Source organism: Corythoichthys intestinalis, chromosome 14 (assembly GCF_030265065.1).
Source record: "Corythoichthys intestinalis isolate RoL2023-P3 chromosome 14, ASM3026506v1, whole genome shotgun sequence".
Lineage (NCBI taxonomy): Eukaryota > Metazoa > Chordata > Actinopteri > Syngnathiformes > Syngnathidae > Corythoichthys > Corythoichthys intestinalis.
In genome coordinates, this window is record NC_080408.1 from 28,909,630 (window position 1) to 28,923,920 (window position 14,291).

General features: G+C 38.0%; 1 protein-coding gene across 3 annotated transcripts; it reads left to right on the forward strand.

Moving 5' to 3' along the window:
* The first annotated feature begins 131 nt into the window (after positions 1–131).
* On the forward strand, positions 132–13,370 carry tmem68 (transmembrane protein 68). 3 transcript variants are annotated; one of them, XM_057858483.1, is made up of 9 exons: positions 138–250; positions 618–750; positions 2,820–2,993; positions 3,570–3,669; positions 3,910–4,077; positions 5,203–5,396; positions 5,586–5,646; positions 5,777–5,916; positions 9,815–13,369. In XM_057858483.1, exons 2-9 carry the CDS (start codon positions 691–693, stop codon positions 9,917–9,919), a joined length of 1,002 nt encoding a protein of 333 aa, XP_057714466.1. In that variant the 5' UTR covers positions 138–250; positions 618–690; the 3' UTR covers positions 9,920–13,369. The 3 variants fall into 3 exon arrangements, with proteins under 3 accessions (XP_057714467.1, XP_057714466.1, XP_057714465.1); XM_057858482.1 differs by having other exon boundaries at positions 145–250; positions 603–750; XM_057858484.1 differs by lacking the exon at positions 618–750 and having other exon boundaries at positions 132–250; positions 9,815–13,370.
* The last annotated feature ends 921 nt before the right edge of the window (positions 13,371–14,291 follow it).

Sequence of the window (14,291 nt, forward strand, 5' to 3'; positions counted from 1 at the left end):
CTATTGTTTACATTTAACCAGATAACCAATCACGTCGTGTTTTATTTTATATAAAATACACTTGTTTCGAATTCTTTCACCGGAAGAAGTTGTTCTTCGAACTACTGTTTACCGGAAGTTACACTGTGTGTGTTACACATAAATCGTCCCCAACCAGGAGAATACCAAGAGGACTGTCAAGTTTAATGTCGTTGATGTTTGCCTACCCGGTAATGTCTTAATGGCGCTACAAACAGAGGACGCAGCCATGGTAATTTTATATCAATCATTCATTTTTTTTTTTGTCCCTTGTTTGTTAACCATATTCCTAGATATTATTACTTGAGTTAACATAGCTAACCATCGTTTTTGTTTTAGTTGATCATGTTATCTATCATAAGTAACATTTCGAAATGACAGCTTTCCGTCTCTGTTCTCACAACATTCATCGACATTCTGATAATTGTAATTATTGAAAACACGTTTGCCATCTGAGGTAATGTTATTATCAAGTTGGGATGTCATAGCAATGGCATCTATTGTGTAAAAAAAATCATATTGCTTTTCCGCTCTGAACGACTGCAATTAAATATAATTTTTAACCATTTTCTTCTCCTACCTAGTTTGCTTGGCTATAGGAGCAAATGCTTTCCAAGCATCTTCAATTGGGTAATCCAAAGCTACAGCTCAAGTGAATGACAGCAAGGAAGGATGTCAGATGCTGGGAATCAGTCATGTCTGATGGTAGCAGAGGACACTGTCTCCTTCCTCGTAAGACCATTCTAATCTATAAATTGGCAGTTTTCATTATATTTACTCTTGGACTGTTTGAGTCGAGCGCCCTTGTTTAACTTTTGCCACATGTCCATATTTTAACCTAGGGTGACCAAACGGTCCTCTTTTGCCTGGACATGTCCGCTTTTTATATCCTGCCCGATGCGTCCGGTGTTTTTTTTTTTTTTTTTTTTAATTCATGAAAATATCCGGTTTGCATTATTTTTCACGGGTTAGCGTGTGTTGAAATTGACTGACGCTTTGCAGAGAATACTCCGGTACTGTGCTGCCTGTAACGTGTCTCCAGAGAACCTGCCCAGTTGTTAAGACTTTTATTATGATCAATCCGTATTTAATCAAATGCTCATGTACCCAAAAGAGTAATTAAGTCAAAAATACATTTATTTTAAGTTGGATGCCAATTTGCGCATGCGTGCGCAGTCACAGACTGGCTTTATCATGGCGTTATTCCCAAACAAACCTTCATCACGCCAGTAGCTCACAAGTTATCGATATGTACACTTGCAAAATTTACCTTTCGGCAACTGTTGACTTCTGTTGGAGCTTTGTACTGGTGCGATCTGTAAAATCCCATTTGGTGTCGCATCATTGCGCTGCTGGTGATTGTAAACTTTTATAGCAATTAAGGCTAATAGGGTAGCTATCAGTGAGCTAAGCCACGCTTGGCATTATGGGAAATTGAGTTTTGAACTGCTGCGTTTGGAAACATGCTGGCTAAATTGTTTGTCAGTTTATTTCGGTTATTGTTTGCCTGAAATCCAAAACATTGAATGAGGATAATAATTGAGTGGAAATAACAATTTGTCAATGACAATTGTATTCATAGTAATTTATAAAAATGTTTAGTTGGCACATAGCATACTGCGTGTGTGTATTAACTGGACTACACTTCCATGGGTCTGCATTATATTAATTTAGCTTTAACAATTTAGCTATTACTTTTTGAACAACTTCTGTGTCAGGATGACGTTGCTGACAGATTATATGGAGGTAGATTTCTGTCTTTATTATTCAATCCAAAAAAAAAAAAAAAAAATCAATCAAAGAAAAAAAGTGTTTGAATGCTCAAATAAAACTGAATTTCCCCATCCAGACGGGGCAAGTTGAGTCTTTGAGTCAACTTCGAGTACAATTTAAGTATCTCGTGGCCGGGCCGAGTGTCCTGTTTTGGAAATCAAAATATGGTCACCCTATTTTAATCCTCCATGAACATGTCAATGTGGAATAGGTTAAAAGATTGCTTACAAAATGTTTTCTAAATATAATCAAAGTACTGTAAGGACTTTTCTCATCTTTTAGATTAAACTATAAATTTGATTGTGTCATGTGTTTAGCCAAATGTGTTGTCCAGTGTCAGAAAGCTTGGTCACAGTTGCATGTCATTGTTCTTAACAGGAATAGGACTCAATCACATAGCAAATATGAAGCAAAAATGGCCTCAACAAATCAGGACGCTCAATGTAGTATTCTTAAGAGTATCAAGAATATATTCTTAAGAGTTCTGATTTATATAGACTAGTATTGAATAACACTCACTGAAGGAACCAATAATGTAGACACGGCACCCTTCGAACCTAAACAGGTTAACAATGAGAACAACTTTACTCATTAATAGTGGAACAAACCAAGTCTCATTGGGTTTAACAAAAATTGTTTGACTGCAGTGATGCCTTTCAAATGTTGTGCAATAAGATATTAGGGTGAGGTGATCATCCTTTTTGTCCGGCCTAATTTAATGATAATAATGATTGAAACAATAATAATGATAATTAAAAATATATTTTATAATATTTATAATTATTATTATCATTATTTTGTCAGACCAGATTTATTGGTAAATCATCAGTAGGTGTTTTATATCATAATCACTTTTCAAGTTTCTAGTCATTTTAGTGATAGTATTCTGTCATTAACAGATTGGGGGTACTGAACAACTTTATGAATGTGTACGTGTCTATAAGATTCTATTGTTAGAAATAAAGCTGCTATTTTGTATTGTTGAATTATGGAAGCTTTACTGTCTTTTTTTTTTCTATTATTCACAGGTTTGTGTCTTTCATACCTGGGAGGAATGGTTGGGCCTTGGTCAGCTGCAGGACTACCTAAGTGTTTTGGAATACTTATTGTGGGTCTTCACACCTCTAGCAATTGTGTTTATCCTGCCCTTTCTTATCGTCATACTCCTTTACCTCTCGATACTTTTTCTTCATGTCTACAAGGTACGTGGAAAGACACCCGTGGTCTAACATTATTAATTTGAACACCTTTGTGACCTGTAATAGCAAAATAAGTTGTAAGTTGTAGAGAGTGAAATTTTTCGAAATTGACATTTTATCAATAAACGCTTAAGCATAAATACTACGTTATCAATGCAAAGTTCCAATATCATGAATTAAACATTGCAAAGTTTTCAAAAGTCACATTTTGTAAATTGTACTCCACCAAGATGTCAGGAATTATCTAAATGTGTAGCATGACAATCGCTTGTTTCTTTACCGTTTCATAAATATTTACACTGAATTCCCAAATTAGAGATAGGAGTATAAAGATGAATATTCCAATTTGCTAATTTTGTACGTATTTTAGTAATTCTATGTCGTTAACACAATTCCATGAACACATATAAGAAGATCAGTCACAGTTAATTTCTCTAAATTTCATTATCTGCTTATACTTATAGTTTAATATTTTTAATAATATCATTTTAAACTGTGAACTGCCTTTGTTTGCAGTTTTGTCCCATTACAGCTATTGCAGTTTCAGTAACTTATATTGTAACTTTTATCCTCAAACAGAGGAAAAACCAGTTGAGGGAGGCATACTGCAACAACCTTTGGGACGGAGCCAGAAAAACTCTGGCAACTTTATGGGATGGACATGGAGCCATATGGCATGGTAGGATTAAACTGAGAGATGAATGCACATCATGCACCATCGAATGTGAAACTGTATGTTTACCGATACCACTACTAATATTATTCAGCTGTATCATTACTATTTGCCAACTAATGGTAATACTATAACTAATGCAGAGCTGAACAATTATTAAAAACATGGTGATTGTTGATGTTAATTCACATTTTTCATTGTTTTCATATTCTCCAGTCTTGTGCATGACATTTTTCTGCCCATCAGGCTATGAAATCCACGGGATGGACAAGATCCCTGACGAAGGACCAGCACTCATAGTGTACTATCATGGAGCCATTCCCATTGATTACTACTACTTCTTAGCCAATATTATTATTCAAAAAGGACGAACCTGCCACTCGGTCGCAGACCACTTCCTTTTTAAAATACCAGGTACCACGCTGTTCTCTTCAGAAGCAATGTTTACTGAAGTGCTGTTGACTTGTAGATAAAACATTGTTTTTGGACTGTCATTTCAGTGATTTTTGTGAAATTGGAAAATGCTTTTCCCGATCTAAGGCTACATTCAAATTACAGGTTGAAGTGACCCAAATAAGGTCATTTGGTCTTTAACTGACCTAAGTAAGATTCTTTCATGACTGCCTGAACAGGCCAAGTCTCATGGAATATGATGTTTTCGTTTCAGGCCACATTCATTTGTGGTTAAAAATCTGACATTGGTAAGATATTTTTGGAATGTGACTGCAATCAGAACAGTCCCCAAAATCGAAATTCATGTGACAAGTTTTTCAATTTATATTGCTGAGCAACAATGTAAAATAACACGAGGATGGCATAGCTAGTAAGTATTTATTTAGGAGGATGAAAGAATTCAAAAGTTACTGTAGGAATCCTACTGTAACCGGTCAGTGTTGAAATTATTCCTTGCAAGGCAGCTAAAAGGGGACACCAAAGAAACTTGCTCTTATGCCAGGGAAGGATAAAGAGACTCAAAGTTGGATTAAATGAGGCGAAAAACTCCCAATTAGCAAAGCGGTCAGGGACGGATAACATAGTCGCTATTTCATGCTGTTACTGATGTTGTCGCTGCATGATATCCACTTTTAGGTCTCTGGACTGTTCAGACTCTTCAGTCACATTCTGAAAGCTCTGACCCATGTCAGATTTAAACCACATACGAAAGTGGCCTAGATCGGATTCCAAAATATCAGATTTCATGGGACTTAGCCTATTTAGACTGTCATTAGAGAATCCCATTCGACTAGTTAATGGCTAAAAGATCCTAAAGTGCTTTCTGAATGTAGCCTTTTCCTATTCCTCATGTTACTTTGGGTTATATTACTTATTTCAGCTAATACTTTATTTAATGAAGTTTTTTTTTTCTTTTTGATTGACATCCAAATTTCGGTTATTTCAAAAGTAGTTACAGTAAATACCAGTACATACAGACACGTAGTTATTGAGTTATTCATTAACTTTCTTTGTGTGCTAATTCCATTAGTTTTTTATCTCCCCCCCTTTTCCTTTAAATGATTTTATCGCCTTTGGCTCCTCCAGGTTTCAAATTACTTTTGGAGGTGTTCAGTGTGATTCATGGTCCCCAAGAAGAGTGTGTGCAGGCACTGAAGAATGGCCACCTGTTGGCGATCTCGCCTGGAGGTGTGAGGGAAGCTTTGTTCAGTGATGAGACTTACCCTCTTCTTTGGGGAAAGCGCAAAGGCTTTGCCCAGGTTGCCATCGATTCTAAGGTGGTACGTAAATCTCACACTCCATCAGTCACCATTAGAGCAACTCTGAACTACTGCTTGACAGATTTGTATCATATTTCAAATAATCTGGTAGATCACGTAGTGCCCTATTAACGAACTCAAAAACTTCACAGTGACCATTTATCTTATCATATTTCAGATTCAGCTTCAGTATCATACTTTGTCTTTCAGGCCATAATCCCCATGTTTACCCAAAATATTCGAGAAGGCTTCAGATCTTTGGGAACGCTGAGTAAGTGCTGATTCATGTGGATTAGTGATTTTAATTGGGATAATCAATTAACTGGAGTACAGATTCATTTACTTAGCCTTTTAGTATGACAACTAACATCGATGTCCTAATTCTCTGTCTTTTTGGACAGAATTTTTCCGTTGGATGTACGAAACATTTAGGCTTCCCGTGGCTCCTGTTTATGGCGGATTCCCTGTAAAGTTCCGGACATTCCTTGGTGATCCAATCCCATATGATCCAAACATAACTGCTTCAGAGCTGGCAGAAAAAGTACGTTTATCATTTTAAAAAAAAAAATTTTGAAAAACCTACATTCTTGAACGGGAGGGATCTTGCATAGCCCGCATCATGTCAAAGGCACGACGATGTTCACAGCTTCCTATCTTACAATTGACCTGGAATCGCAAAATGAGGCGGCGTTCGCACGGACATTCCAAGATAAAAGGCAAGATGAAAGTGAAATACTGTATTGGCCCGAATATAAGACCACCCTGATTATAAGACGACCCCGTGTTTTTCAAGACTCAAGTTTGAAAAAAGACTTTTTGAACACCAAATTCATTTTTATACAGAAAATAATTACAGTACATCTGAAACAAATGACTATAACAATATATTTGAGAGAAAAAGCATGTTATTTTGCCTCATTCAAATCTTAATATCTGAACATTTAAATATGTAAACTAAAGTGCAATCACATTCATAAATGAATGGCTTCTGGTTTTCTATTTCTATTGTGATAAAACAACAAAATTGCAATAACTGCGTTAACCATCAAAGTGAAGTCTGGCTGTAACTAGTCTTGAAACAAATCTGAATAAGGAAAAACATTAATAATGAAATAAAATAATGCAAACTGGTTAAACTAGTAGCTGAGATCTGTCATGACAGAACATCTCTTCAATGATATCTGGCGCCATCTAGCGTCGCGAATGGGGAGAGTAGCTGAGATCTGTCAAAACAGAACATCTCTTCAATGATATCTAGTGTGGTGAATGGGTATAATGTCTAGACCCCGAATATAAAACGACCCCCTCTTTTTAATCTTATTTCAATGCAAAAAACACAGTCTTTTATTCGGGCCAATACTGTACTGCTTATATTGATTTAAAGTTCATTTTCATTAAATATCCATCACAAAGTGTTAAAAAAAATCAATTTTGTAAAGAGTACATATCACATATTTAAAAAAAAAACAAAACAAAAAACAAAACATAAAATTGCTCATTTCCTAATCGTTTTGTAAATATTCTCGTGGGGAATCAACACAGTTGCTATGTCACTGAAAAGTAGTATTGATTCAACGAGGTGCACCGAGCTTTCGAAGCGAGTGTTCAGTGATGAAGGGATGTTTCCACGAAGTGTGTGCAGAGGCCCGCTTTATTTTGGGGAGGTTTCGAAAACGACGTCTGAAGCCTAGCTGCTCGGCTGTACCATGTGATTGCTTCAGGGAGTGCTTTAGATTTTGCCGCGTGGTTTGACAGCTCGCTACACCTCTGGCTACATTCAAAATGTGTGTGTTTGAAGGAAAGTTGCGATCAAGTGAGAGTGGATAGTTTGGGAGTAGTTTCGAGAGTAAAAGGTTCAGGAGTGAGGAGACAAGGAGTAGTACAGTAGTTGGTTGATAGGATGGAGCTAGCAAGGAAGAGGACTTCCCCCTGTGTGGAAGAACTATTGTTTTTGAATGAAAATTAATTAACCCCCACCTCTATCCTGTACATCAATGTTCAAGTTACACTGTTACTGTCCTCTGCTTGATTACATTCATGCCAATTTCAGAAAAAAAATATTGCACAGCCTGTCATATAATGATAATACCATTTGGGGAATCATTTTCACATGCACATACTACACACTATTTATTACAGTAATCCCTCACTACTTTGCGGCTCAACTTTGGCACAGTCATTGCGTTGCAGATTTCTTTAATCTTGTTCTAAGTATCTTGTCATAGGAATAAAAGTTCTAAAATCATATTAATGTACACTTGATTTTCCTCTACATGTTTATGTACACTTATACACACACCCACACACGCATCATGAAGTGATATTCTAGATACACCCAAAAAATGGTGGGTTGACCATATTTTGCGGTTTTTCACTTTATGCTGTCGGTTCCAGTCCTAATTAACAGTGATTAGTGAGGGATCACTGTATGTACAGTGGGGCAAATAAGTATTTAGTCAACCACTAATTGTGCAAGTTCTCCCACTTGAAGATATTAGAGAGGCCTGTAATTGTCAACATGGGTAAACCTCAACCATGAGAGACAGAATGTGGAAAAAAAAAAAAAAAATCACATTGTTTGATTTTTAAAGAATTTATTTGCAAATCATGGGGGAAAATAAGTATTTGGTCAATACCAAAAGTTCATCTCAATACTTTGTTATGTATGTACCCTTTGTTGGCAATAACGGAGGCCAAACGTTTCCTGTAACTCTTCACAAGCTTTTCACACACTGTTGCTGGTATTTTGGCCCATTCCTCCATGCAGATCTCCTCTAGAGCAGTGATGTTTTGGGGCTGTCGTTGGGCAACACAGACTTTCAACTCCCTCCACAGATTTTCTATAGGGTTGAGATCTGGAGACTGGCTAGGCCACTCCAGGACCTTGAAATGCTTCTTACGAAGCCACTCCTTTGTTGCCCTGGCTGTGTGTTTGGGATCATTGCCATGCTGAAAGACCCAGCCACGTCTCATCTTCAATGCCCTTGCTGATGGAAGATTTTCACTCAAAATCTCTCGATACATGGCCTCATTCATTCTTTCCTTTATACAGATCAGTCGTCCTGGTCCCTTTGCAGAAAAACAGCCCCAAAGCATGATGTTTCCACCCCCATGCGTCACAGTGGGTATGGTGTTCTTCGGATACAATTCAGTATTCTTTCTCCTCCAAAAACGAGAACCTGTGTTTCTACCAAAAAGTTCTATTTTGGTTTCATCAGACCATAACACATTCTCCCAGTCCTCTTCTGGTTCATCCAAATGCTCTCTAGCGAACCGCAGACTGGCCTGGACGTGTACTGGCTTCAGCAGGGGGACACGTCTGGCAGTGCAGGATTTGAGTCCCTGGCAGCGCATTGTGTTACTGATAGTAGCCTTTGTTACTGTGGTCCCAGCTCTCTGTAGGTCATTCACTAGGTCCCCCCGTGTGGTTCTGGGAATTTTTGCTCACCGTTCTTGTTATCATTTTGACACCACGGGGTGAGATCTTGCATGAAGCCCCAGGTCGAGGGAGATTATCAGTGGTCTTGTTTGTCTTCCATTTTCTAATAATTGCTCCCACAGTTGATTTCTTTACACCAAGCGTTTTACCTATTGCAGATTCAGTCTTCCCAGCCTGGTGCAGGTCTACAATTTTGTCTCTGGTGTCCTTCGACAGCTCTTTGGTCTTGGCCATAGCGGAGTTTGGAGTGTGACTGACTGATATTGTGGACAGGTGTCTTTTTTACCGATAATGAGTTAAAACAGGTGCCACTAATACAGGTAACGAGTGGAGCCTCGTTAGACCTCGTTAGAAGTTGGACCGCTTTGACGCCTTGTTTGTAGGTGACCAAATACTTATTTTCCACTCTAATTTGGAAATCTTTAAAAATCAAACGATGTGATTTTCTGTTGTTGTTTTTTTTCCACATTCCGTCTCTCATGGTTGAGGTTTACCCATGTTGACAATTACAGGCCTCTCTAATCTTTTCAAGTAGTGGTTGACTAAATACTTATTTGGCCCACTGTGCATACAGTATGTGATCATCTATTTACATAGAGGATTTGGTCGTACAACATTTTGTAAATTCTCTTCTAACAGACACACACACACACACACACACACACACAAAAATCATCGAATTAGTCCTGTGGTTGAAAGACAGCTGACTGTGATCATACACTTAACCAGTAGAGGGTACCGGGCTCAAGTTAAGCTTTGAGAAGTGAACCCTTCCTTGAACTCTCAAGTGGTTCTATTCCTCGAGGCTTCATCTCACCATCACTACTACAAAGCAAAGGATGTAGTCTTTTTTTATTTTGCCAAACTTAAATTTTGAAAAATGGGTTAACTATCTCAGATAACACTGACTGTACTCGATACTTAATCATAGAGTGTGCCATGGAAGATGATGGAATGATGAATGAGGTTAAAACTGTAATTCGATGCTTTTTCTCCACAGGTAAAGCAAGCTGTCCAGTCCCTTGTAGACAAGCACCAGAAGATCCCAGGGAATGTTCTTAGAGCTCTTTTAGAGAGATTCCACACAAAATACAAAGCTGAGTAGAAACTATACATCAGCTAGAACTGACTCTCCATCAAATAAGCAGAACAAAATGTTTAGGACTAAAGGTGTGTCCTGTGAGATTACTTGGAAGAAAAAAAAACTATAGTTTGAATTTGATGGTCTTTGATCTTTTGTGACATACATGTATGTGGTGGGCTTAAAACAGATGCTGCGTGCCCACATTTGGTGCCAAACACAGATGGTTCAGTCCCTCTACGTAAACAAAGTTAGTCTTTTGCAGGGTTCTAATAAGCTCAAATTGAGTTTTATTAGGTTGTAAAAATGTAATGTGTAAAGTAGAGTTGGATTCTATTGGTCAAGATAGTCACCCTGCTATAAAGTACTCTGTCTTCAAATACGTACAATAATATAAAAACTGTTGGTTTGAGCCACTCCTCATATGACTTTGAACAAAAATTCTCTGCTGCTTACAGTGGTACGAGAAAGTATCTGAACCATTTGGAATTTCTTACATTTCTGCATAAAATCACCATCAAATGTGACCTGATCTTTGTCAAAATCACACAGATGAAAAAACTGTCTGATTTCACTAAAACCACCCAAACATTTATAGGTTTTCACATTTTAATAAGGATAGTATGCTAACAATGACAGAAGGGGGGGGGGGGGTATACAAGTGAACCATCACATTTAATATTTTGTGCGCCCCACCCCCCACCCCTTTGGCAGCAATAACTTCAACCAGGTGCTTCCTGTAGCTGCAGATCAGTCTGGCACATCGATCAGGACTAATCTTGGCCCATTCTTCTCTACAAAACTGCTGTAGTTCAGTCAGATTCCTGGGATGTCTGGCATGAATTGCTGTCTTTTGGACTTTGACTTGGCCACTCCAGAACGTGTATTTTGTTGTTCTGAAACCATTCTGAAGTTGATGTACTTCCTTGTTTTTGATCATTGTCTCGTTGCAGCATCCATCCTCTTTTTAGCTTCAACTGTCTGACAGACGGGCTCAGGTTTTCTTGCAAAACATCCTGGTAAACTTTTGAATTCATTCCTCTATTAATGATTGCAAGTTGTCCAGGCCCTATGACAGTAAAACAGCTCCAAATCATGATGCTCCCTCCACCATGTTTAATGGTGGGGATGAAGTGTTGATGTTGGTGAGCTGTTGTAATTTTCACCCATACGTGACGTTTTGTGTTACTTCCAAACAATTCAACTTTGGTTTCATCAGTCCACAAAATATTTTGCCAAAACCTCTGTGGAGTGTCAGAGTGCCTTTTTGCGAACATTAAACGAGCAACAATGTTTTTTGTTTTTTGTTTTTTTTAGACAGCAGTGGCTTCCTCCGATAAGTCCTCCCATGAACACCATTCTTGGCCATAGATTTACATATAGTAAGTCTTTAGCAGACACTCTGGGGTTCTTTTGTACCTTTCTGAGTATTCTGCACCGAGCTCTTTGCTTCATCTTTGGTGGACTGCCACTCCTTGGGAGAGAAACAACAGTGCCAAACTCTCCCTTTGTAGACAACTTCTCTGACTGTCAATTGATGGACATTCAGACTTTTAGAGATGTTTTTTATATCCTTTCCCAGCAAGTCAACAATCCTTGATTGCAGGTCTTCAGACAGCTCTTTTGACCGAGCCATGATGCACATCAGACAATGCTTCTCAAGACATTTCTTACCAGGTGTGTGTTTTATAGTGGACAGGGCAGCTTTAAACCACTCATTAGTGATTGGGAACACACCTGACTTGAAATGTTTGGTAAAAATTGGTTTCAGTTGCTCTTTAAGTCTCCTTAGGCAGAGTGTTCACTTACTTATTTTCCTCCTTTCTGTGATTGTTGCATGCTATCCTCATTAAAATATCAAAACGTATAAATGTTTGGGTGGTTGTAGTTATAGCAGACACTGTATTTTCATCTGTGTAATTTTGACAAAGATCAGATCACATTTGATGGTGATTTTATGCAGAAAAGTGAGAAATTCCAAAAGGTTCAGATACTTTTTCATACCACTGTATACTAGTATATTAAATAATCCTTTTCAGTTTTACACATTTCTCTGTAAACTTAATTTATTTTAAACCTGCCTCATGCCAATGTGCTATTTATTGTCTTGAGCATTTAAAAATGACAAATTGAGGCAAGTTCAGGGGAAATGCCGTTCCCATGGAACTCTGCTGTGGCAGTCATCATTCATTGTACTGTATGTATGTCTCCATAGAAATCATATTGTATAGAGGGTGAAAGGAAATAGTGTTCTAACTACTTTCAAAGATGCATTTCAGGGCAATTTGAGAATGTTACGATGTTTTGTTTTTCTTTTAAGTTATAGTTCAATTTGAATTTTGGTGTTAATATGATTGTTTTACTATGACTCGAGGGAACCGCTTGGGTATAGACTTCCACTTTCACGGCTTCATAAAGCATCAGTGTCCCAGCGTAAAACTTCAATTTTTAATTGGTTCTCTCTAACTCTGCATAAATGCACAATTTGCAAGGGTCTCTATTGTGTAATTGTTGGTCGTAATCTTCGTATCATTCCTGGATCTTTAGTGTTTTGAACATGTACCGTACAGAATATTTTTCCTTATTTCAAATGTCCACATTGTGGTTAGAGATGCAGTCTGATTACTTTTTGCAGCATGTAAACATAAATATTTGCATATACATATGTACTAACTGTATTATTGATCTGATAACATTTATTTGCACAAAAATGCTTTTAAAATTATATCGTCAGCTCGAGTTTTTTGTTTTTGTTTAAATCCTTGTAATTTGTTGTTTAATCTGGGTGTTTTATATCTGTGTCCTGTATGATTTTTATATGTATATGTGTGGTCTACCTGATTTTAAATGAAATTATTAAAAAAAAAAAAAAAAAAAACATGTAAATTTGAATAAATCTATTTTTGAGAGGTTTCCTTTGAATTTATTTATCTTCATTTGTTGAAACGTTCCTTACTTTAGTGTTGTGGTTCTTAACCTGGGTTTGACCGAACCCCAGGGGTGGGGAAAGTATGTTTAAGGGTTTTGGCGAAGGTTAAGATGCCCCATTTTCATAAGCTGACCATAACTAGGCAATTTGACGTTTTAGATCATGTTTTGGACTGGTTTGTCCACAAATTTTCAGGCTTTACTCCATTTCTTTCAATTGCTAGTCCTAAATCTAATGGGAGGAGAAACTGGTTTGCCTCAACCATTAGTAATTATAGGCCAATATCAAATCTGACATTCCAGGGGAAAATTATCGAGAGAGTTGTGTTTGAACAGATCCAGGTTTTTATGATGCAAAGCAATCTTTTCATCTCATTTCAGTCTGGATTTTGGCCACAGCACAGCACAGAGACCGTGCTTCTCAAAGTCCTAAATGACATTCGTCGGAATACTGATGCAGGCAAATCATCTGTTCTGCTTCTATTGGATCTCAGTGCCGCATTCGACACCGTTGATCACAACATACAGTGGGGCAAATAAGTATTTAGTCAACCACTAATTGTGCAAGTGCAAGAGGCCTGTAATTGTCAACATGCGTAAACCTCAACCAGGAGAGACAGAATGTGGAAAAAACAACATTGTTTGATTTTTAAAGAATTTATTTCCAAATTACAGTGGAAAGTAAGCATTTGGTCACCTACAAACAAGCAAGATTTCTGGCTGTCAAAGAGGTCTAACTTCTTCTAACGAGGTCCAACGAGGCTCCACTCGTTACCTGTATTAATGGCACCTGTTTTAACTCATTATCGGTATAAAAGACACCTGTCCACAATCTCAGTCAGTCACACTCCAAACTCCACTATGGCCAAGACTAAAGAGCTGTCGAAGGACACCAGAGACAAAATTGTACACCTGCACCAGGCTGGGAAGATTGAATCTGCAATAGGTAAAATGCTTGGTGTAAAAAAATCAACTGTGGGAGCAATTATTAGAAAATGGAAGACATACAAGACCACTGATAATCTCCCTCGATCTGGGGCTCCATGCAAGATCTCACCCCGTGGCGTCAAAATGATAACAAGAACGGTGAGCAAAAATCCCAGAACCACAAGGGGGACCTAGTGAATGACCTATAGAGAGCTGGGACCACAGTAACAAGGGCAACTATCAGTAACACAATGCACCGCTAGGGACTCAAATTCAGGTTCTCATGTTTGGAGGAGAAAGAATACTGAATTACATTCGAAGAACACCATACCCACTGTGAAGCATGGGGGTGGAAACATCATGCTTTGGGGCTGTTTTTCTGCAAAGGCACCAGGACGACATCTGTGTAAAGAAAAGAATGAATGGGGCCATGTATCGAGAGATTTTGAGTGAAAATCTCCTTCCATCAGCAAGGGCATTGAAGATGAGATGTGGTTGGGTCTTTCAGCATGACAATGATCCCAAACACACTGCCAGGGCA